The 23,188-nt window shown below is 36.3% G+C and overlaps 4 protein-coding genes and 1 long non-coding RNA gene across 25 annotated transcripts in view; 3 read left to right on the top strand and 2 right to left on the bottom strand.

Annotated features, from left to right (window-relative positions):
- Positions 1–9,561, bottom strand: part of trpv1 (transient receptor potential cation channel, subfamily V, member 1) — a 23,795-nt gene extending 14,234 nt beyond the window's left edge. For 3 of the 4 annotated variants that reach the window (XM_087252231.1, XM_087252232.1, XM_087252233.1), the window contains exons 1-4: positions 9,439–9,561; positions 3,865–4,077; positions 823–980; positions 143–295 (exon numbers count right to left, since the gene is read on the bottom strand). In XM_087252231.1, coding sequence (XP_087108357.1) covers positions 143–295; positions 823–980; positions 3,865–4,052 — 499 coding nt within the window. In that variant the 5' untranslated portion in view covers positions 4,053–4,077; positions 9,439–9,561. 4 annotated transcript variants of the gene reach the window in all.
- Positions 1–23,188, top strand: part of epg5 (ectopic P-granules autophagy protein 5 homolog (C. elegans)) — a 1,176,376-nt gene that overhangs the window by 214,064 nt on the left and 939,124 nt on the right. The window lies entirely within an intron of this gene.
- LOC141385579 (uncharacterized) overlaps positions 1–23,188 on the top strand; it is a 75,627-nt gene that overhangs the window by 13,977 nt on the left and 38,462 nt on the right. For 4 of the 13 annotated variants that reach the window (XR_015491662.1, XR_015491654.1, XR_015491661.1 and 1 more), the window contains one exon: positions 19,253–21,546. The exons of 3 other annotated variants lie outside the window; for them this stretch is intronic. This is a non-coding gene — a long non-coding RNA (uncharacterized LOC141385579). Of the gene's footprint in view, positions 1–885; positions 1,817–19,252; positions 21,547–23,188 lie in introns of those variants that run through there. 6 more of the 13 variants (XR_015491660.1, XR_015491659.1, XR_015491658.1 and 3 more) reach the window with 2 other exon arrangements.
- shpk (sedoheptulokinase) lies at positions 9,439–22,818 on the bottom strand. Of its 3 annotated transcripts, XM_087253964.1 has the most exons (9): positions 22,417–22,818; positions 21,072–21,233; positions 20,779–20,920; positions 19,780–19,963; positions 19,539–19,691; positions 19,235–19,410; positions 15,473–15,673; positions 13,084–13,514; positions 10,150–10,638 (listed from the first exon to the last, which is right to left on the bottom strand). In XM_087253964.1, exons 2-8 carry the CDS (start codon positions 21,228–21,230, stop codon positions 13,120–13,122), a joined length of 1,410 nt encoding a protein of 469 aa, XP_087110090.1. In that variant the 5' UTR covers positions 21,231–21,233; positions 22,417–22,818; the 3' UTR covers positions 10,150–10,638; positions 13,084–13,119. The 3 variants fall into 3 exon arrangements, with proteins under 3 accessions (XP_087110089.1, XP_087110090.1, XP_087110088.1); XM_087253963.1 differs by lacking the exons at positions 10,150–10,638; positions 22,417–22,818 and adding an exon at positions 9,439–9,720 and having other exon boundaries at positions 21,072–21,357; XM_087253962.1 differs by having other exon boundaries at positions 10,283–13,514.
- emc6 (ER membrane protein complex subunit 6) lies at positions 22,206–23,188 on the top strand. Its single transcript, NM_200056.2, is given in 2 exon segments — positions 22,206–22,386; positions 22,468–23,188. A coding segment is annotated over 1 exon segment (333 nt). The 5' UTR covers positions 22,206–22,386; positions 22,468–22,487; the 3' UTR covers positions 22,821–23,188.

Below are 23,188 nucleotides of genomic sequence, written 5' to 3'. Positions count from 1 at the left end.
AGTCAAAACCAATGCAAGATGTATGCTCTGGACAGCCTGTTAAATAGGATCAATGTTTTGCTGATTTATTATTAAAAAATACAATTGTAGCTCAGCATTTCTAATCATAATAAAGCTGCAGTGTGTAAAATGAATCTCTGACCTTTGTAGTAACTGTCGGTGTAAGCAGCATTGATAAAGTTCTTTAAATCTCCCATTTTCTCAGCAATGTCCAGCAGTTGTTCAATAGTGTCATTCTCGCCTTGCCTCAAATTTAAAAGTGCTTTCAGCAGGGCTGTCTTTCCATTGGACTTATCTAAAGAAAATACATGTATTATTATTGTTTTTAAAATATCAGTCGTGAATTCACAATACTTTGTATTTTTTTTGTACATTAAAATTATAAATTTTGGGGTCTGTAATATTTGTAATATTAATATATTACATATATTCTAAATATATTATATACTGTATATTAATAATATTAATTGCTATCGGTGTATAGAAATTAGTTTAAAGACATTTAGAATAAAACAAATTATTGCTGTTACAAAAGATTCTGTACATTACAAATATTGTTCTTTAAAAAATCCTGAGAAATTAAAAAATATTTTCCATAAAACTAGTAAGCAACAATACTTTTTTTAACCGTAAATGTTCCTTGAGTGTAAAATCCGATTGTTGTAATGATTTTTGAAGACAATGTTGACGAATGAAAATTCAGCAAGAATATGTAACTTTCGTAAATACTTAAAAAAAGATCAGTTTTTCTGTGTTTTTGGTGATATAACACTTCTTACAGACCCTAAACTTTTCAGTGTATTTGTTCTTGAGCACAGTTACATTGTGAGTCGGTGAGTCGTTTCATGTTTTTGTGGAGATACTCATGTAAACCCTGCATTTTAGACACGTCACCACTGGACACAGCCTCGAACAGCCTCTTGATGGTAAACCTGTCATTGTCCTGTTGAGCTGGTTCTTCCTTCAAGTTTCTGATTCCCCTGTGTGCAAAATGTATCAGTTTAAGTAAAGGTTTCTTATACATTTTAGTGGAGTTTAATAAAAAGGGTCACACACCAAACAAGAAGTGCTGCAGCATTCCTAGACTTTAAAGTTTAAATGCATTGTTTACAATGAGTGTGTACACAACCACTCACTCAAACAAATCATATCTTGATCGTGAGTGCCACTCATATAGACTGATTATGTTATATAAAGTTTCTTAGCAATCAGGTTAGGGACTCTGGGTTGCCTTTTTATTTTTCAAATTGGGTAATCGGGTGGTGAATACAGGGAAGCAACTGAATGTTGCAGAAGGAGCTTCTGATCAACATTTGCATTTACTCTGCCATAAAGCTGTAAAAGAGGCCAAATTTCTGCTGCAGAAATCAACACCAAGCCATGACCACATTTCACTTATTTACATGCTTTGGGTTCATTTTCCTCATTGGACCCAAATAATTGAACTTGCTTTTATCAATAGAGTGATCTTTAGACCTGTTCTCTGTTCTTCTGTCTTTGATTTTGTCTGCTGGTGAGAGGTTTGGTCACTGCAGGGATTTCAGTCCAAATTCTCTTAAACATTGAGACACTGTATATGCCAAAACAGATCTTTAATCTGAATTGAACTGTTGATCAGTGTGCATTTTCTACATTATCCTATCTTCTTGTGCACTTGACTTCATGGACAAGCCTTATTGAGGGAATGTTGTGAGCAGAACTTAATTTGAGCCGGATTCTGTTCCAGAAAATGATATTCGTGTTTTGCATTCTGGTGTTTATTTTAATGGATCTGGCATTAACTTGTGCATGATAAAAACCTACAAGTTTGTGTGTGTGCATGTGCATGCGTGTGTGTGTGTGTGTGTGTGTGTGAAGTATCTGAGTGTCTCTTGAAAAATGTCATCTCACCTGAGCCCTCACAATCCTAACATTACATGAAAGTGTGGGGAAGTTGTTTTGCAGCCTATGCAGTAAGCAGACATGGATAAAACGTCAAGTGCGAGTGATTTACATGCGAAGTCAATGCAAAAATACAATTAGACATCCTGGGGCGCAAATCAAGTGAATGATATGGCGCGAATTGGGCATTTAGTGCGTTGGACGTGCTTCAGACTGCAAAAGAAGGTGTGAGCAAATATGGAACAGACAGAAAAGCAAGCAGCTTACAATGAGGGAGATTGGTTTAAGGATGACGGCCGTGGATGTGACCGAATTAAAGGACATTATTTTTGCTTTACATGTACAGCTGGTATTATGATGTGCGTCAAATTGATAAATGATTTTGCTAAAAAAAAATTCTCTGCCATTGACGAGAGAAAATGCTTCCTTTGCCATCGACGAGTGATAGGTGGCAATCCGTGTTTTAGATGTATTATGGTAGGGGAAGACCAAACGGATGTCCTTAAGGAGATAAGCTACACGATGTCAGATGATCTGGGGAGTGAAATTAGGATTGTGGGTAAGAATAAGAGTTACCATTGAAAAAAAAAATCTAAAATCCCTACTATTTCAGATCAAGAGACCAAAATATAGAAACTTCATTTTTATAATTTGTGTCATGAAGATTGCACATTTAATGTAGTGGGCTACCTAATCTGGTAAATAAGATGTGTTATGTGTGCAATGTGTTAACTTAATCACCACAAAATTAGTCATTTTTATTGCAGAATTTTGAAAAACTAGGGTGTCTGGTGAATGAGTGCAAACAAGGCTGTGTGAATTACACACACTAGACGATAGTCACCATGCGCAAGCAAAACTCGATTAACTAGTGGCCTTCAACAATATATTCAGCTAATCAGTTTTTTTATGTTTACAATCACTCTCATAGGTTGGTGATTGTTTCGCACACAGTGAGCAGCGAAAATAAATAATGGCACAATGTCCTACCTAAAGATTATCTGTATTTTCAAAATGGCAAAGAGACAGTCAAGTATATTTTCATTTTTTAAGGCACAAGTAAATGTGATAATGAGCCTGATCAAGAGATCTCGAGAAGATGAAACTTTGCAAATAGATCAGAATAGCAGGAGACAGAAGCAAAGCGATCTCAAGTCAGCCTGAAAACATGACAGAAGAGGTAACTGTGGGCTCTTCTTGAAGATTAGACTGAGGGAGTCCAGAAAAGGATCCAAAAACATTGTCAAGACATTTCATGTGACTTCGGTGGTTCATCTGTAATCATACGAAGCTCCAAGAACACTTTTGTGTCAAAAAAAAACTGTAAAAAGGATGTTCACCAATGTGTTGCATATCAGATCAGGTTGCATGTTTACTACGGGCAATACGATACAATGCTTGCATGTTTTATTGCTGACTGCTGCAATTTATCTAAGTGCCTGTAAAAATGTGCACCCTTATGATACGTGATCGAAGATATAGGTGAACAAAGTCATATTTACAGTTTTTTTGACACACAAAGGTGTTTTTAGAGCTTCGTATGATTACAGTTACAGATTACAGTTTTGAGAATGCTTTTGATCTCAGGACCATTGATGGATTTAATCTAAAACATCTTAAATTGTGTTCCAACAATGAATAGAGGTCTCAGGGGATTGGAATGACAAGAGGGTGAGTCATTTTTAACAGAATTTTCATTTCGGGGTGAGCCCTTTAAAAATACTGCTTTTACAATAACCTCAAATAGGACTGAGGAGTAATCTTGAAATTTAGGTAATTGTAAATTGTCCTCTAAGTTCTATTCACTTCATATTGACCACAGCTAAAACTGAAAGCGTGTGTAATTCCACTTTTCCAGTTTAGTAATTATAGTAACATTTTGAACTTCTGTCTTGACTTGACTGCAATGCACTACCTCTTGAGTTTTCTAGACATGGGACAGCACTTCCTGGTGTATGACCACATAAAGGAGCCCAATTATACCTGTCAAAGTGCAGGTTAAACTTAATTGTGCTAGAGGGTTCCACCACGTCATCTACATAATTGGAGTCCATGGGCCTCTTGTCTTTTGAGACTTTTTTCATCTGTTTGGCCTTTGTCCTCTCCTCCTCTGTCTGGTCATCCGTCTCCAAAGAGAACGATGAGACACTGCTGTCCATTGATTTACTCATAGTGACGCCTCCTTAGTCTCACAAACTATAAAATACATATAAGAGTGACATAAGTTAGCAGATTCAGGAAATTAGGCTTCAAATACATTCAAATAATTCCTTGGAAATATGAGCCTGACCACAAAAGCAAATGGGACATGAGTCTAAGTTTTAAGATGAGAAAATGGGCTTTAATGATAGTTTTCTAAAAGTTTCTTCATTTGCGATCAATCCAGTCAATTTAATAAATGAATAAAAAATAAATAAATGTTAGTATAATGTGACTAAGAGCCCCTTCTGAAAGCCAAGAAGCCACTTGAGTGTTGTAATGGGTCATTATGTCCTCTTTTTATGTTTTAAGAACCATTAAAAGAGGAAGGGTGCACAAATGATCCCAATGGAAACTCTGCGACAGGAAGCCAGGGGAAAAGCAGAACTAGTATGTGAAGCTTCAGAAAGAGCTTCTGCTTAAAGATGCTTAACTTATACAAACACTTAAAACACATATAAGACAAAAAAAGTGCAGCTAAGAAGTTTATACAGTACATATATATTATATATTGGGGTTAAACAGTGAAACTCAAACATTTAGTACTGGCAATTATAGGGCTAAATTTGACCAGCCTGGTGGCCAATCTTTAAAAGAGGACAGATTGTTGGTGCGTGTCTTGCTGGTGCATCTGTGACCAAAACAGCAACTCTTTGTGATCTATCAAGAGCCACAGAATTCAGGGTAATGTCAGCATACCACCAAGAATGACACCACATCCAGCAGGAGTAACTGTGGACACAAAAGGAAGCTGTCTGAAAGGGATGTTGGATGCAGTGTATCTAAAAAACATTAAACCACAGCTGCCCAACTCACTGCAGAGTTAAATGTGCACCTCAACTTTCCTGTTTCCACCAAAACGGTCCACTTTGTAAAAATATACATGGCTGCTATATATATGCTATAATATTTAGGCTGCTATAGCCAATCCATTGGTCACCCCTACCAATGACAAACATCGGTTTCAGTGGTGCCAGCAGCAAATATCTTGGGCTGTGGACAATGTGAAACATGTATTGTTCTCTGATGAGTCTACCTTCACTGTCCCAAAGAAGCATACCACCCAGACTGTTGCATGTCTAGAATGAAGCATGGGGCTGGATCAGTGATGGTTTAGGCTGCATAATTACAGCATTGCTTAGACCCAATACTTGTCTAGATGGGCAAGTTACTGCCAAGGACGAACCATTCTAGAGAACCATGTGCACCCAGTGGTTCTAACAGTGTGTCCTGAAGGCAGTGTGGTGTATCAAGATGATAATGCACCAATACACAAAGCAAGATTGATGAGAGAGTGGTTTGATGGACATGAAAATGAAGTTGAACATCTCCCATGGCCTGCACGGTCATCAGATTTAAATATTATGAGCCACTTTATGGTGTTTTGGAGGAGCGAGTTTGGAAACATTTTTCTCATCATGTACAGACCAGGACTTGTATCTGTCATTCTTAGGATGAATTGATGCTGTATTGACCACAAAAGGAGGCCCTACACCATACTTAATAATAAATAATATGCATTATTGTTGTCTAAAAACAGGCGTTTCATTGTTTCATCAGTTTCATACATACAGTTGAAGTCAGAATTATTAGCTCTTTTTTAAATATTTCCCAAATGATGTTTAACAGAGCAAGGGAGTTTTCAGTTTGTCTGATAATATTTGTTCTTCTGGAGAAAGTCTTATTTGATTTATTTAGACTAGAATAAAAGCAGTTTTAAATACCAATTTAAGGACAAAATTATTAGCCCCTTTAGGAAAATTGTTTTCTCGATAGTCTACTAAACAAACCATCGTTAAACAATAACTTGCCTAATTACCCTAACCTGCCTAGTTAACCTAATTAACCTCGTTAAGCCTTTAAATGTCACTTTAAGCTGAATAGAAGAGTATTGAAAAATATCTAATCAAATATTATTTACTGTCATCATGGCAAAGATAAAATACATCAGTTATTAGAAATGGGTTATTAAAACTATTATGTTTAGAAATGTGTTGAAAAAAAATCTGCTCTCTGTTAAACAGAAAAAAAAAACAGGGAAAAAATAAATGGGGGGGCCAATAATTCTGACTTCAACTGTACATATATGTATACATGTGTTGTACATAAACACAAATACATAATTCCATATACAATCTTATAATATAGAAACTTATAATGAATTAAATTATTAAATTATATTGTTTTGCATTTATGTGCGTCTTATTGCTTAATAAAAACGCCATAAAACTACTTAATATGTATAGAGGTGTGATTGCATAAGAAAACAAACAATTAAAAATAAAGAGAAAATAATATTTGGATTTATGATGTATTTATTTTTTGTGAACTAAAGTTTGTTTTATTCTGTAAACTACTGATGATGTTTTGTCATTTTCAGTGCGTAAAATAACAAAAAAAAGTCAAGAAATCAGGTGGAATTACTGATTTTCAATCACAACAAACACAAATGCTTAACTTTTGTAACCAATTGTCATTTTCTTTTTTTCGAATAAAACAAATAATAGCATATTACTCAAACCAATACCTAATAAATCCAGAGAAACTCACAATTTTCAAATTGTTCTTTTTATTTTATTCTATAGTTACATAGGCCTATATAATATTTTACACATTAAAAGAACTAGAAACATAAAAAGGTATGCATTTCAGTTTTATTTTTAAGAACTACTCAAATAGACCTTTGTGCCATGAATTATTGATGTCTCTTCATGCTGTTACATGCTATATGATCCCATCCAGGCCGAGAGCCATGATTGTCCTATCAAGGAAATCTTGTCCAGAGAGTACATGAAAATGCTTTTCTGACAGAATGCCTTGTCTAATGCACTGGATGTGCTGTGATTTACAATATCGTAGCTTCTCTGTAAATGCTTTCAAATAACATTATTACATTCTGCTAAAGGCAGTGAGAGGAAATAGAGTTATTAAGAAGCTGCATTATAGTCATTGAGTAATTGTGGTAGTATAAAAAAACACCCTTCATTTTCTAAGAAGAAAATGTCCATGGAATTAAGCTGTTCACACAAAAAGCTCATCTCTATTTTGACTGTTCCTGAGTGTACATGTGATCTATCTTGTGACATTTTCCCATGCATCTTTTACAAAGCTGGTTTTGTGTATAAAAGAATGTTCATATTTGCGTGACTCTTTTAAGATTAAAAGGCCACCGATTTTGAAGATGATTTTCAATGAGGCTAACACCACATTTGTAATAATGTTAGGATGCTGTTTTACTTTCTTCTGAGAACAATCACTTCACTTATTAAAATGTTGTATTAATAGCAAGTGCTGTGAGAACAGGAGCAAATGTATCACCTCAATCTTTTTTTTTTTTTTTACAAGTGCGAGTTAAAAGAGGAAGGGCACAAAAACCATTCACATGACAGGAAGTCACGGTATCAAAGGAAATGTCAAATTAGTTTCAGTAGTCATATATATGTGTACACTGGTCAAAGGCTAAAAGTGTTAAAAGCAATAAAAGAATTATGTGGTTTTGTTTTTTCTGCAGGTGACACAGTGGCACAGTAGGTAGTGCTGTCGCCTCACAGCAAGAAGGTCGCTGGTTCGAGCCTCGGCTGGGTCAGTTGATGTTTCTGTGTGGAGTTTGCAAGTTCTCCCTGTGTTCGCTTGGGTTATTTTATTTATTTATTTATTTATTTTTTCGGCACCCCAGCTGCTTACAGTGCATATCTAATTATGTTTGTACTTTCAATTTGACGCATACACCAAAATGGCCAGTCATGACTTTTCACCTATTCATTCATTCACTTTCTCTGGGCTTAGTCCCTTTAGTAATCCGGGGTTGCCACAGCAGAATGAACCGCCAACTTATCCAGCATGTTTTACGCAGCAGATGCCCTTCCAGCTGCAACCCATCTCTGGGAAACATCCACACACACTCATTCACAGTCATACACTGCGGACAATTTAGCTTACCCAATTCACCTGTACCACATGTCTTTGGACTGTGGGGGAAACCGGGGCACCTGGAGGAAACGCCAACTGACCTAGCTAGGGCTTGAACCAGCAACCTTCTTGCTTTGAGGCGACAGCATTACCTACTGCGCCACTGCATTGCCTTCCTTCGGCTTAGTCCCTTTACTAATCAGGAGTCACCACAGCAGAATGAACCGCCAACTTATTCAGCATATGTGGTCCCACTTTATATTAAGTGTCCTCAACTACTATGTAGTTGCATCAAAAAATAAATACAATGTTCTTACTGTGTTCATAATGTATTTGAGAACACTTGTGGGGCTCTTGAGTTGGGATAGGGGTTGGGTTAGGGACAGGTTTGGTGGTATGGGCAGGTTTAAGGGTGGGTTAAGGTGTAGGGAATGGTCAGCAGTGTATTTACAAATGTAATTACAGAAGTTAATTACAGATGTAATTACATACAGGTATTTATTCAAGCATAAGTACACAATAAATACATGTATCTACACAATAAGTACATTGTAACAAACTATTAATTCCTGTGTAAGTACATATTAGTTTAGGCCACTTAATATAAAGTGGGACTGCATATGTTTTACACAGCGGATGCACTTTCAGGCAAGATCCAGTACTGGGAAACACCTATATACTCTCATTTAAACACATAGACTAAGAACAATTAAGCATACCCAATTCCCCCATACAGCATATCTTTGGATTTTGAACCGGAGCACCTGGAGGAAACTCACGCCAACACAGGGAGAACATGCAAACTCCACACAGAAATGCCAACTGACCCAGTCGAGGCTTGAATCAGCAACCTTCTTGCTGTGAGGTGACAGCGCTACCCCGCTGACCAAAATGCATCAAAACAATTATTAATAATGTAATGCATATTACAGTAAACAAAAGTAAACCCATTTAAAGCAGGACTAGAACATATTCAGTCGGTATGTAAAAACACACTGCTTTTGTGGGTGTGGCGTCATTGTTAGGAGTCTGATAGATATTCCATGGACAAATTATGCTGTAATGTTGTTTAGTACTCTGGTTGATGACATAATGGGCAATTGCAAAATGCTGGCTAGTGTTATTTACTAGAATATTATGACATGGCCTCTCTGTAAATGGGATCATATAACATTAGAGTGAAAACTACATTACACAGACGCCAAACTCAACTCATTATGTTGGCACATTCAGCTTGCTTTAGATTGAGCAAAAACAGTTCATCATGTTACTGTCAGATTTAAAGAGACAAACCCTAAAACTGTGCAGCTCTTATAAGGATGAACATACATACATAGATAAAATGACAACAACAACAAACTAAGTATTACTGTATTTGCCAAATATGAAGTTATTTGAATTATTGATACAGTAGACCATTCAAATGAAGGTATGAAGTATAACACTCACCAATGAATTTGTGATTGTAGTCAAAAAAGGCAGATGAAATGGTTGAAAATTGCCATATCAATGTTTCCTTGTGAGTAACTTGGCTTGAGGTATGTTCCCTTGAGCGCTGCTGAAGACACTGATGGGTGGTTTTCTCTCAGTCTCAGAGAGGAAGCGAGAGTAGGATCTTCTGAAGCTGCTGAGAGCCTTGCAGAAAGGCGTGTTGTATTGATTTTTAGAGTGTTGTTGGGTATGCTTTGCCCCGTCCACGCCTTATTCAGGCTCCTATGTAATCCACTTCTACTGTACATGAAGCAAACAATGCACTATCAATAAACTTCTGTTTTAATACTTTATTTTTTAGATACATATATTAGATGATATCAAATAACTCTACGAAAAGCACATGTTTGGATAGAACCAAGCACAGAAGACTGTTGAACAATTCTACTTTCTTAGCATGTTTGGTTTCCTGTATGACACTGGTGGACTGAGGCTCAATAAGACGTTTTATAACATCCGTGGTTTAGCTGATCGCATCACATCCACAAAATGAAACCTTAGCTTGATGTGTGCAATTGAAAGTGCACGTGTGGTGAAGAATTTGCCTCTCGATGCAACTTCTTCCTGTTTATTTCATTTGAAGAACAGAAACATGAATTATAACCATGAGGAGTGCATGAGAATTCTCTTTAAGCTCAATGATAGCAAAAGAATGAGAAATAAAACAAGTTTTGCTTTAAACAGTACTGTATCTTGATATTTGAAATGGCACTGAGTGTTGTAAACAGAATGTTTTTTTATTTTAAGGTACTGTTCAGTCCTTTAATGGGACTCAGAATTCTCACCCTTCTCCAGTCCCAGATTTTATTTTTCAAATATAGTCCAACAATGTTTGCAACAATTCAGTTCATAACAATGTCAACAACACACACATGTTCTTTAATTCAATTCTTAAATTACATATAGTTTTTATTTTATTTTACAGGACAGTAGGCCAAACAGTAGCTTTATAATGACTGTAAATTAGTAAATAAACTAATTAAACGGATCAAATTAAATCTCAACTGATTTTTAAATAAATTATCAAAAACATAAAAATAATTTTAGGAAATTAGGAAATCTCTTATACATTTTAAACCGTTTTACACCATAAATCAATTTAAATGAAAGAAAACATGTATATATGTATATTCAGTTGAAGTCTGAATTATTAGCCCCCTGTTGATTTTTTTTTCCTTTTTTAATTATTTTCCAAATTATGTTTAACAGAGCAAAGAAATTTTTACAGTATGTCTGATAATAATTTTTCTTCTGGAGAAAGTCTTATTTGCTTTATTTCCACTAGAATAAAAGCAGTTTTTAATTTTTTAAACACCATTTTAAGGTCAATATTGTTAGCCCCTTTAGGCTATATATTTTTTTTCAATAGTCTACAGAACAAACCATCATTATGCAATAACTTGCCTAATTACTCTATCTGGCCCAGTTAATCTAACCTAGTTAAGTCTTTAAATGTCACTTTAAGCTGTATAGAAGTGTCTTGAAAAATATGTAGTCAAATATTATTTACTGTCATCATGGCAAAGATAAAATAAAACAGTTATTAGAAATAAGTTATTAAAATTTATTTAATTATGTTTAGAAATGTGTTGAAAAAAAATCTACTCTGTTAAACAGAAAACGGGTAAAAAAACAAACAAACATGGGGACTAATAATTCAGGGGGCCTAAAAATTCAACTGTATAAATAGATATATTTATACAATTTACCTAAAAATTTATTTTTTCTAAGAATTTCACTTCAGCTGAACAGGAAGATTTACAGCTGAAACTGTGGAATATGGTGATTTAAAAAAAAGCACAGTAATGGGTAACAGCATAGTGTGAAAAACTTTTGGCTCAGCATATTGAGGTCTTATGAAGTGAAGCATTGAGGTGTACAATAAACTGAACACTACAGCTTTACAACATTATCACCTTAAGCTTTAACAGCAAATGGCCCTGAGTATGTATTGACATATTGTGATGGCCTGCATAACGATGATGTTTTAGTTTTTGTTGATGTTTGTGTTTAGTGTGGCAAGGCTGCAATCCCAATTCAGATGGAGGACACATGGACGGTGAGTCCAGGACTCTGTTTAAAATGAAAATGTACGTTTATTTAGCTAGGGCACACTGTTATTCATTTGGTGAACAATTAATTAAGTTAACTGAAAAAAACTCATTTGTTTTGGTAATCTTCAATCAAAGTTTGACCATTTCTGTGTTTAGAGATCTCTTTTGACATCAGTTTGACGCTTATTATACAATATTCTCTTACCATTAGTTTGCCATGAGGGACTAATGCAAAGAAATAAAGCTTAGCCCCCCAATATTCAGCTCCAAGAACATTGTCATATTGAAAAAGTCTCAGCAACTTCTGGGTCACATAGACTTAATATTTCGAGTTGTTCTCCCTCTTTTTTGTCATAATCTTCAAGCCAGGTTATCAAAATCCTGTAAGAGCCCACATTTATCATGACCTGGCTCAAAGATCATTGAACAAATGAGAGAAATATTTGATTTACATGTGAGCGGATGCTGTCAGTAAAATCTTTTTACAGCTTAAACAAGTAATTCTGTTGAATATTACAAACACTCGTCCTCCATCTTTACTGTAAAAAAGTAAAAGCATTTTTCCATTGCATATATTTTATGCACAACAAGCCATTAATGTTCTTAGGACCATTTGGACAGATCACAGTCTTTCACTTTATAAGACCTCAATCTATCGTTAGAAGCCACAAGAATTCATTTAGTGTTTTCCCTGTATGCCTGTATATGCTTTCTACTCTCAAAGTGATTAGAGTTGATTTATGAATCACCAGTAGATATGTTTCCATCCAAAAATGCTAATTAACTTTATGCACAAAACTGGAATATCGCATAAAAGAAGTGTGAATAAAGCAGCGTTTTCATCCAAGTAGACAAAGCGGAAAAAATCATCACTTCCTGATTAACTGTCACCAAATATTAACAGTACAAACAGAATTTACTGAAGTAGGAGAAGCTGCGTGAATCTTTTCTTCATTTAATAAATGACCTGTGCCTTAGAAGGAAATCCTGACACGCCATAAACGTTTGGTGGCGTTTGAAGGTGTGAGTAGCAGGGCACAGATGCTCTTCATTATTCTGGAGGTCATTAATAATATAATGACACTAATACTTAAACGGTAAGGCGTTTTAGAATGACTAAGCCAACATTTCAGATATTTTACAATGTGCTCAGCCTGTTGGTTTGTCTATTCACACACATTTTTATCATCACATGATCTCAAAATAAAATCTCAAGACCTTTTTTAATGCTCATACTGGAATATGTTTAGTAAAAGTGTTTCAATCGCAGTTCATGAGCATCTTTTCTTATTAAATAAAAAGTTTCTCATACTCAGTTATGCGCATATTTTATGCAAAATGTTTTGCAAAGGTGGATGAAAACATAGCTAATGACCACAGTTTCAGCTAAATATGTAATGTAATGTTCTACTGAAGACATAAACAGGAATCTTGGATAACCTGAGGGTGAGAAATTTAACAACTTTTAAGAAATTTTGTAAACAATCTTTTAAAAAGATTAGGAAATTTTTGGAATTATGAATTTGAATCCAGAAAAAAGTAGCCCTACCAGAGAGCATTACAGTCTTGAGGGTTGGTTCTTGTTTCATGTTTGGTCACTGATCACCATGGCAACTCCAACTGCTGAGTCCACATCTTTCCCATAGACTACAGGAAATGGAAATACTCGCTCCACTTCCTGTTGCAGAACTGCGTTACATGACAGAGCACTGCCACTGCCGATAATACAGCGCACGCCAGCGGCCCGCAGGCTCTGAGGGGGCATCATAGTGGCCAGGTTTTCAATAATACCCCTGCACACAGCCCGGGTCACGTGACCCAGAGACAGGTTGGAAGATGAGATGTGGGAGACGCTGGCACTGCTGGATGGGGCATGACGCTCTCCTAGTAGTGTTGATGTCACGGTTAGGTCAGTGTTCGGCTGGGCCAGAGCAGAATGGATGAGCTGAGAGTAGATGCTGGACTCACTTACTTCAAGTCCTGTAACATAAAATAACAAAGCATTATTAATATAAAAACAAGAGACACAAAAACCTGCAAAAACACCCAACCCTGCAGGGGTTCTTAACCTTTTTCAAGCTGGGCCCCCCCAAAGCTGGTTCATTGCAGTTGGGACCCCAGAGCATGGGCAAACCCAGGTATATATACCAGGTATATATATATATATATATATATATATATATATATATATATATATATATATATATATATATATAGATATAGATATAGATATAGATAATAGTACTTATGCTTAAACAATTAAGCAAAATATATGTTTTGCTAATAAATAAAAGTTTAAAATAAGCATTTCCTCTAGTCTAAGAAAAAATGTCAGATTTGGGCTTCTAAATTTTCAGTTGATTAGGTTGATTTTGTAAGGGTGTGATTTATTTATAAAAAAAAAAAAAGTAAATAAATTAACAATAATAACTACAATAAAGCAAAAAAAAGTAAAATAAAAGTTGATTATGGTTTTCTGGAGAGTCAAACAGGATCCAGATGCAGAAATGTAATAATGTAATGTAAGATAACACTGTATAATCTTTATTGTATTAATGAATCAGTCAAAATTCTCTTCATTAAAGTTATAAATGTTTTACGTTATTGTGCCCGAATGCTTTACAGTTTCTTGAAATGCCTTTAAAACACATGCAAATGATAAAGTTTCACTCTGTTATGGTCATATGTTGCAATGACTCCATGAATCTCATGTATTCTCAATTGTTGATAGACTATAATGCGAATATAACATTGCATATCCTGCGATGTGACTATTGCGGGGACAAACATTGCAATATCGATGCTGAAACAATATATTGTGCAGCCCTAATTTGGAGTGACCACCAGTTCATGAATTAATCATTAGTTTGATTAGATTTTTTGTCTGAAAGAGTTAATAACTCAGAACAGCACAGACCTACAAGTTGCTCAATCTAAACTCTTTTTTGGACGTATCCAACAGTCATTTTGACGTAAGATGTGCCAGTATACCAGCATGTATAATTCTGGCTTTACCAACTGATTCAGTGCTCCTGCAATGACTAATTTGAGGAAATAGCTCCGGCTCTGACTTGAACTGTTCTAAGAACTTGTGGGAACTGAGCACTTGCATGAAGGGGCGAAATCAGGGTACGTAGTTTCCAATGTTTTATGAAAAAAAGGTGTAGACATTATATTCTTTAGATGTAAAAATCCACATTTGATTATCATTATGGGTGATTTAATTATATTAAAAATAGTTTAATATAATAGATAATAAAATAATAAAATAATTTATTTCTTAGCATAAACAAACTGTCTGAAAGAAACATTTCATCAAAACAAATCAGATTTCCCCATTTATCTTGGCTGTGAATTAAAGCACAATCGCTGGTTCGAGCCAGTGTTCGCATGAGTTTCCTCTGGAAAAGACATGAGTTTCCTACTAAAGACATGCGGTACAGGTGAATTGAATAAACTAAATTGTCTGTAGTGTATGAGTGTGAAAGAGTATGCGTGTATGGATGTTTCACAGTGAGGGGTCACAGCTGGAAGGGCATCCGCTGAGTAAAACACATACTGTATAGGTTGGCAGTTCATTCCACAGTGGCAGCACCAGATTAATAAAGAAGAAAATGAATGAATGTTGTAAATGATGCACTGTTTCTTGCACAAATCCGATCCTTTCCCTTCATAAGACCTCAATGTAACATCAGATAATAATGCTGTGTTCCCAGTTACCTGCTTCCTTATGATAACCATTGACTTATAATTTATAAATGACCAAAGACAATAGTTTCAGCTAAAAAGCTTCTGTTTTGCTGGAAAAATTCACCTACATGTTGGATGGTCTGAGGGTGAGTAAATTAACAGAAAATGTATATTTTTGGTTAAACTCTCCCTTTAACTACATTACTACACTGATAATTAATTTAGAAACGTAACAATCATTGATTTACCAAATTCTTTCATCCATGAGTCCAGCATTCTGACGAAGGTGGCCATGACGTTGCCTCCATTAAGTGATGCGGCCACCGCAAGATATGATCCCTCAAAGTATGGGAAATAAGCGATGGGCGAGAGCGGGTCTGGAGAACTGGTAGGGGTGAATTCAGCTGGCATCCTGAACGTCAGCTGGGCTGAAGTACTCATATTCAACACTAGTGAACAAAATTCACAATTAATTTGTGCATGTACGTGTATACATATCATATGTGCATGAATCAAAATTTGGGGTCTGTTTATTAACACTGGTAGATTTGAAAGCAGTCTATTCTGCTCACCAAGCCTGCATTTATTTGATCAAAAATGCCATAAAACAGTAATATTGTCAAATATTATTACAATTTGAAAACACAATTTCGTTTTTAATCATTTTAAATTAATTCCGATTATGCAAATCTAAAATTTCAGTAGTTATTATTTCAGTTTTCAGTCACATGATCCCTCAGATATCATTGTAATTTTATTATTTGGTGCTCAAGAAACATTTATTTTTATTGCCAATTTTGATTAAAATTGTTGCATTTTCTGTATTTTAATCAGAAAGTTCAGAAGAACTGAGTTTACTCAACATGTAGAAGTCTGTTCCAACAGACTTACTGACCCCAGATTTTTGAAAATCCACAATATATGTTGAAGCAATAATATATACACAATAAATGCACCAGATCATGTAGCTAAAAGTATTTGTATTGCACATTCAGCATAATGTCACCATTGCCCAATAACTGTAGTCATTATTGCTAAACATGTCTATCACAACAGATCAGCTAACATGTTGAAGGATAACAAATCAAAATCATCTCTGACTGGTTCATAAAACCTGTGGCATGTTTGTTTATTTATTTTAACAACAAATAACTAAACATTGAGATCCGAACATGGGAAAACAACCAAATAACAATAAGGGAATTTGAATTCCAGATACAAATATACCTTTTAGTATAAGCATGAGCTGCTGCACAGATATATCTCATTTACAAAACCTTAAAACAGATAACGGTGCCGTGCCCTTGAGAGATGACGCTGAAATCTGAGCCCATAATCTGCAATGTCTAAATGTGCTCATTACAACTCCACCTGGAGGCTGAACTACTGTATGTACAGATTATGAATATTTTTTGTGGTTGAGATTATTACATTATATAAATATCTTGATTGTGGGTTGTTTAGAAACCCAGATATGAGTTAAATTAAGTGTTCCTATTCACTCTTTTAAAGGTTACTAATTTGGTTAGTGTTGCAGCTGGAAGGGCATTCGCAGTGTAAAACATATGCTGGATAAGTTGGCGGTTCATTCCACTGTGGTGACCCCGGATTAATAAAGGGACCAAGCCGAAAAAAAAAAGAATGAATTAATTATTTGGTTACTTTAACATACAAAATGATTTAGAGGAGTTGTATTGTAACAGTTTATTGTAACAAAAATATATGTCATGTACAATTATAAAAATTATGAACAGCTACAGAAAAATAGCTGTGATTTTTGACTTTGACTTGGCAGTAAAGAATAGTTTTGTGTTTCTTTGCTTTAGACATTTTATTCTAATGTTTAGTTAAAGGCACAATACATATGAATTTTTCATGACAATATATATAATAAAATATAATTAATATATAATAATAAAAAATAAATAATATAATAATAAAATATTATATATGCTATATATATAAAACTAAAACAGTTTTATATATTTAGTTGACTTATGTACTTGCATTATTCCAAACATTTTGAAGAATGTTTAAATCCAGAGAAATGTGTGTCCTGTGTCATGCTAATGATGTCACACACCCTCAATTTTTGGTTTGGTTTTATAGAAAACATAAAAACACGATTAAATATGTCGAGTACTGTATTAGACTGAACAAAATAATAACAAGGCTTCACAATGCACAGTGGGTAGTACAATCGCCTCACAGCTAGAAAGTCTCTGGTTCGAGCCTCAGCTGGGCCAGTTGGCATTTTAGTGTGGAGATTGCATGTTCTCCCAGTGTAAGCATGGGTTTTCTTGGGTGCTCCAGTTTCCCCCACAGTCCAAGGATATGCGGTACAGGTGAATTGGGTAAACTAAATTGTCCATAGTGGATGTGTGTTAATGAGTGTATGGATGTTTCCCAGTGATGGGTTGCAGCTAGAAGGGCTGTGTAAAACATGCTGGATAAGTTGGCAATTCATTCCGCTGTGGCGACTCCAGATTAATAAAGGGACTAAGCCAAAAAAAAAAAGAAAAGAAAAAATTATAACAATCTTAAAATGTATTTAGTTCAATAAAACTGTGCTGCTTCTTCTCCAGGTGATCACGACCTGAAGAACCAGAAGTGATTGATAGTGGCATTATAATATCTATAATAATAATAATCTGCACTCGTCTCATCAGCAGTTGCTTTAGAGGTCTCAATTGCTGCATTGGCTTTAAGCCTTACACTGATTCATACTACCATGATAAAACGTTTTGAATACTTTAGCTCATCCATGAACATCATTTCTGCAAGAGCCCCTTAGGGCAGGGATGTCAAACTCAATTCCTGGAGGGCCGCAGCTCTGCACAGTTTAGTTCCAACCCAAATTAAACACACCTGATCAAACTAATTGAGTCCTTCAGGCTTGTTTGAAACATACAGCTAAGTGTGTTGGAGGAGGGTTGGAACTAAACTGTGCAGGGCTTCGGCCCTCCAGGAATTGAGTTTGACATCCCTGCCTTAGGGTGTACAGAAGACGACAACTCCTATGATTCCACACTCAGTGTGCTCACACACTATGCTATTCGAACCATGCTCTTGCGTGTATTCCGGTTTATTTGACAAGTGTGAAAGCTCCGAATCATTCCAGGTGCAGTTCAGTTGGCTGGCCCTGGCCCGGATTGAGGAGGTGTGCCAGAGCGCGGTTCAGTTGGGCTTTGGCGCGGTTGTACTGTAAATGCAAAGCGAGCCTGAGTTCAAAACTAAGCATCCGAAGTCACTTTTAAGGTTTGTTTAATATGGATTTATTAATGATTCTTAATTTTCAATGAACGCAAACAGTCATAGTTTAATAAAGACACAAACTCCTCACTGCATGTCAGCTCCACCCAGCAAACCTCCTACTACAAAAGTCCTGCAACACGAGGACTTTTATGATAACTTATAAGCATGAAAAGTGCTGGATCTGTACGGCAAAATATGTGACTGCGTGTCACTGCATCCCAAACAACTAAAACAATATAACTAAAGCAATCCCCACTATATGGAGCTAGAGTCCTTCTCTTCCTGCTAAACCAAACAATCGCATTATATTATAGTGCACTGTGAGTGCACACCATCAGGGGAGGGGGGAGGGGGGACAACCCCGCTTCGGCACTGTTCAAGGCATCTGTACTTAGTGAGAGTACACCCTCAGTCATGGCATCATCAAACTATGCTTTTGTTTGCTGTGAATACACGCCCTCTAATGGTAAATTTACATACTGTATCTTTAATGCTTTAATGTGTTTTGTTAGAAAATAATTAGGCACTTATTTTTAAAATGCTTGTAAATACTTTTTTTTTTTTAATGGACAAAATTTTATTTGTAAAGAATGTATTTATTTATTTACATTTTGAACTTCATAAAAAAGATTTTTCTTTTACTGTTTAGGACATGCACAGTATTGGACACTATAAAAGCATAATGGGGCATTTTAAAACACATAAAATGCTCTACAGCCATCTGAAAATAAAGATTCATGTAACCCACACAGTACCTGCATGTCCTCTGTCAGTCATGCAGGAGTACACACTACACTGGAAGTCTCCTAGTGCCGCCCCGACCGCTGTGTGAGCAGGAATGCCGTACCATTCACAGGAAGTATGACCAGCCACACGTCCTGAATCCACCAGCACAGGCAAGAGGTGCACAGGGAAACCTGCATCCTTCAGACTGCACCATTTATAAGCACACCGTCAATTTATGCTGCCGCCGAAACCCACCAGAAGACATTCGATTATTCTGCATTATTAGAAATCCGAGATAGTTTCCTTGAGGAAAATGAAACAAATATTACTCACATGTGTGTGTTCCATTGGTTAGTGGCTGTGTTGAAGTAGCCCCAGCTGGCAGCATTTTGTCCAGTCATCACACACTTGTCAAGGCTGCACAACATGGAAACCACATAGTCTTGAATGGTTCCTGCATCACTGAAGCCTGACAGGAACTCGGGCCTGATTCAGAGTCATAGATTAAAATCAATCCTTTGGATATTTTAGACTTAATTTCAAATTTAGTCTGAAATGTAGAGTGTGATTCTACCTGTGTTTCATATACCAGAAGACCGTGGCACAGCCGAAGCCGGTGGCCACACTCAGGTGTGAATCTGGTTTAGGTAAAGCCGACAGGAAGTCAGTGTCGCAGCGCCCGTCCTGCCATGTGATCAGCTGACTGACATCTTTGGGACTGAATCTGGTGATGCCATCTTTACTCTGCCATTCACAGCCTAATAGAGACATGAACAACAGTGTAATTATTGATGTCACCCCATTTATGATTTATGAATGAGTTTAGAAGCTGTTAAAACAGGGCCACAGCAGAATGCCAGAAGCATTAAAGTGTATTTTCACCCAAAAATGAAAATTATGCTATTAATTTCTCATTATCCTCATGTTGTTCTAAACCCCTGAGACCTTTTCCAATAATCTTTTCTTTAGAACACAAATTATTATATATTAGGTGAAATCTGAGAGCTTCCTCATTCTCCATAAACAACAAGGTTCCTGACTCGCCTGCAGGCCAGACAAAAATGCAAAAAAATCTTTAATATGGACCAAATGCCTTCAGTGGTTTTATCGAAATATTATTAAGAATGTGATTGAGTGCACATGAAGTTGCACAAAAATATTGACTTTATTCAACAGTTTCTTCTCTTAAGTTTCAACAAAGGGCCTGCAAACAGAGGAAGCTGAGTGTGAGCATTCAGTGGTAAACATTACTGACACTGAGGAGCAGAAACTGTTAAAAAAAGTATTTTCATTGTGTTTTAAGTGCACACAAAATTATTACTGTAGTTTGATAATATTCTGATTGAATCACTGAAGGAATATGGTCTGTTTTAAGGATGTTTTTGGATCATTGCTGTCTATGGAATATAAGGGAGCTCTCAGACTTCACCTAATATCTCCTAATTTGTGTTCTGAAGACAAACAAAGGTCTCAGAGGTTTCAAACAACTCACGAGTGAGTAATTAATAACATACTTTTCTATTTTGGGTGACTAACCCTTTAAGCATGTTGTCAGTAGTTGTTCAGTGTTAACCTGAGTTAGATTTCCACAACACAATGCCATGCATTTGTCCACATACTCCAATGAACTTGACTTTTTTCAGCTTGTCTTTAGGCAAAGCAGCCATGCACTGGTCCAGAGCGGCAATTATTAGTGCAGGATCCTGCTCTTTGGCCTATTATCAACAACAACAACAACAACGTTTGATAAAAGTTTTGAGTTAAAAAGCACACTAAACAACACTTATTAAAGACCACTCACAGAAGTATCCTTTGTACAACAACATACACAGCATTATTGTAAGTGTATTTTGATCTGTCACCTACATGTGTGTGTGTGCTGCTGCTGATATCAGCGTTTGTAGTGAAGCTCCTGCTCTCTGTCACTGTCTTTGACTGCGCTTCCAACAGCACCACTTTCACCGATGTGGTGCCCAGATCCATTCCGAGAACAAAGCCATCGCAACCGGTCTGTGATTCCGCCATGACCTGTCAAGAATCACTACTTTAGTACTTTTGTGCAATCCTAAAAATATTTGCAGTAAATATAATATAATAGTAGAGAACACCCTGCATGCTGTCTACTTTGTGATTCTGAACTATCGTCAGTGGTGAATGAACCAATCTTGTTTCGAATCTTTTCAATGAACATACTGAACTGATTCACAAAACTCATGTAAATGATTCATTTAAAAATTACGACAAAATAACTTATTAAATCCGCGTCTCTTTCTTACTCCTTGATCAAAAAACAATAATGTAATAATGTAATGTATTTGAAATAAATTTTGTCGTATGTTTAAAATGATTTCCTGTCACTTTTAATCAACTGAATGTCCTTGAATAAAAGCACATCTGTTTTATCAATCATGAAAAAAGATTACACAAAAATATGAATAACCTTCTGACACTGAATCCTTACTGCAAAATTCAGCTTTGTCATCACGAGAAAAGTGTTTTTAAAGTTTAAAATAGGTTTAGTTTGTATGAATTATTTTATCTTTTTATATGATTCGTTTTAGTTTTATTGTTTATATTAGTTATTTTAAGTTAGAAGAACATATTTCTAAATTATGATCAAACAATATGAAGCTTTAATCAGTAGAGACTTGTCCGTTTTTTTCTTTAGTGTGTATTTTGGTCAGTCACATCTAAAAAAAAAGTCGCCATGATGTCAGAAAACGCATAGAAATGCAAGCATCGGCCAGTTGTTTGAAGTGAACAGTTCAAAGGAACCGACTCTTGCGAACGATTCCTACATCTTATCACAAGTTTTGAGCCTTCGCGGATCCCGTACACTGGGTGAAAGGTAAATCAAATAAGCAGATATTTAAACTGTAATATTACTTGAAATTATACATCCAAACGCGTACATTTTTACATGTTATTATTTTAAAATTAAATCCGAGTTAATCGTAAAAATAAATAAAATGACATTTTTCATCTCCCATGGTGCTTTGCGAGAAAATGGCTGATGTTGAATGACACACGCCGTGTTTTATCCAGAACATCTTCCTAAATAACACATTCCTCGCTGTAACAGAGCTCTGATAGTTTGGGATGCACGAGTGTTTGATGTAAACGATGTTTGCTTGAGTCGCGGAGGCAGACGCTCGTGTTCTTCAGTGTTTTCTCTCTAACGGTAAGCGGAGGAGATTTAAACTGAACTCACGGCTTTATGTGATGGTCGATGTTTCACTGCTCTCCTGTTTTTGTCTCTCAGCCTGTTTTTAACATCTCATCATGGCCTCAGTCGCAGCCAAACGCGAGGGTCCGCAGTTCATTAGCGAGGTGTCGGTGCGGGGGAACGGGGCGGTGCTCGACTACTGCCGCACCTCGGTGTCCGCGCTGTCCGGGGCCACCGCGGGCATCCTCGGTCTGACGGGACTCTACGGCTTCGTCTTTTACTTCCTCGCTTCTTTCCTGCTGTCGCTGCTCCTCATCCTCAAAGCTGGTCGACGGTGGAACAAGTGCTTCAAGTCTCGCCGTCTGCTGTTCACCGGGGGCCTCGTCGGAGGCCTGTTCACCTACGTGCTGTTCTGGACGTTCCTGTACGGGATGGTGCATGTGTACTGAAGCTACTCGGACTAGATGTAGGACAGTAACACGATAGAGAGGCCTCTGGGTGGTGGAGAGTGCTGACTGACCTTGTTTTTTATCTTATGTTTAGGCATAGAAATATTTTCTCAGTACTAATTGCACTGAAGGTTTGACGATGTGAGATGTCGGATGGTTTCCTCTTGTAGGTTTAGTGTTTTCCTTACGGGACAGGGCTGGTTTGGATGTAGTGTAGGCCAACAAGACTAATGTGTTTTCAGCTTGCTCTCTGTGTAAGATCCGGATAACAAATCAGAGTTGTGTAAAAAATCCACGTCCACTTTAAATCTGTACAAATCACATGGTTTTAATTTATATTCATTGAGGAAAATAAATGATTAACCTCA

The sequence above is a fragment of the Danio rerio genome, chromosome 5 (genome assembly GCF_052040795.2).
Source record: "Danio rerio strain M-AB ecotype USA chromosome 5, GRCz13ab, whole genome shotgun sequence".
Taxonomy (NCBI): domain Eukaryota; kingdom Metazoa; phylum Chordata; class Actinopteri; order Cypriniformes; family Danionidae; genus Danio; species Danio rerio.
Note: the sequence above shows the minus strand (reverse complement) of the source record. Positions and strands in the feature narration are given on the sequence as shown.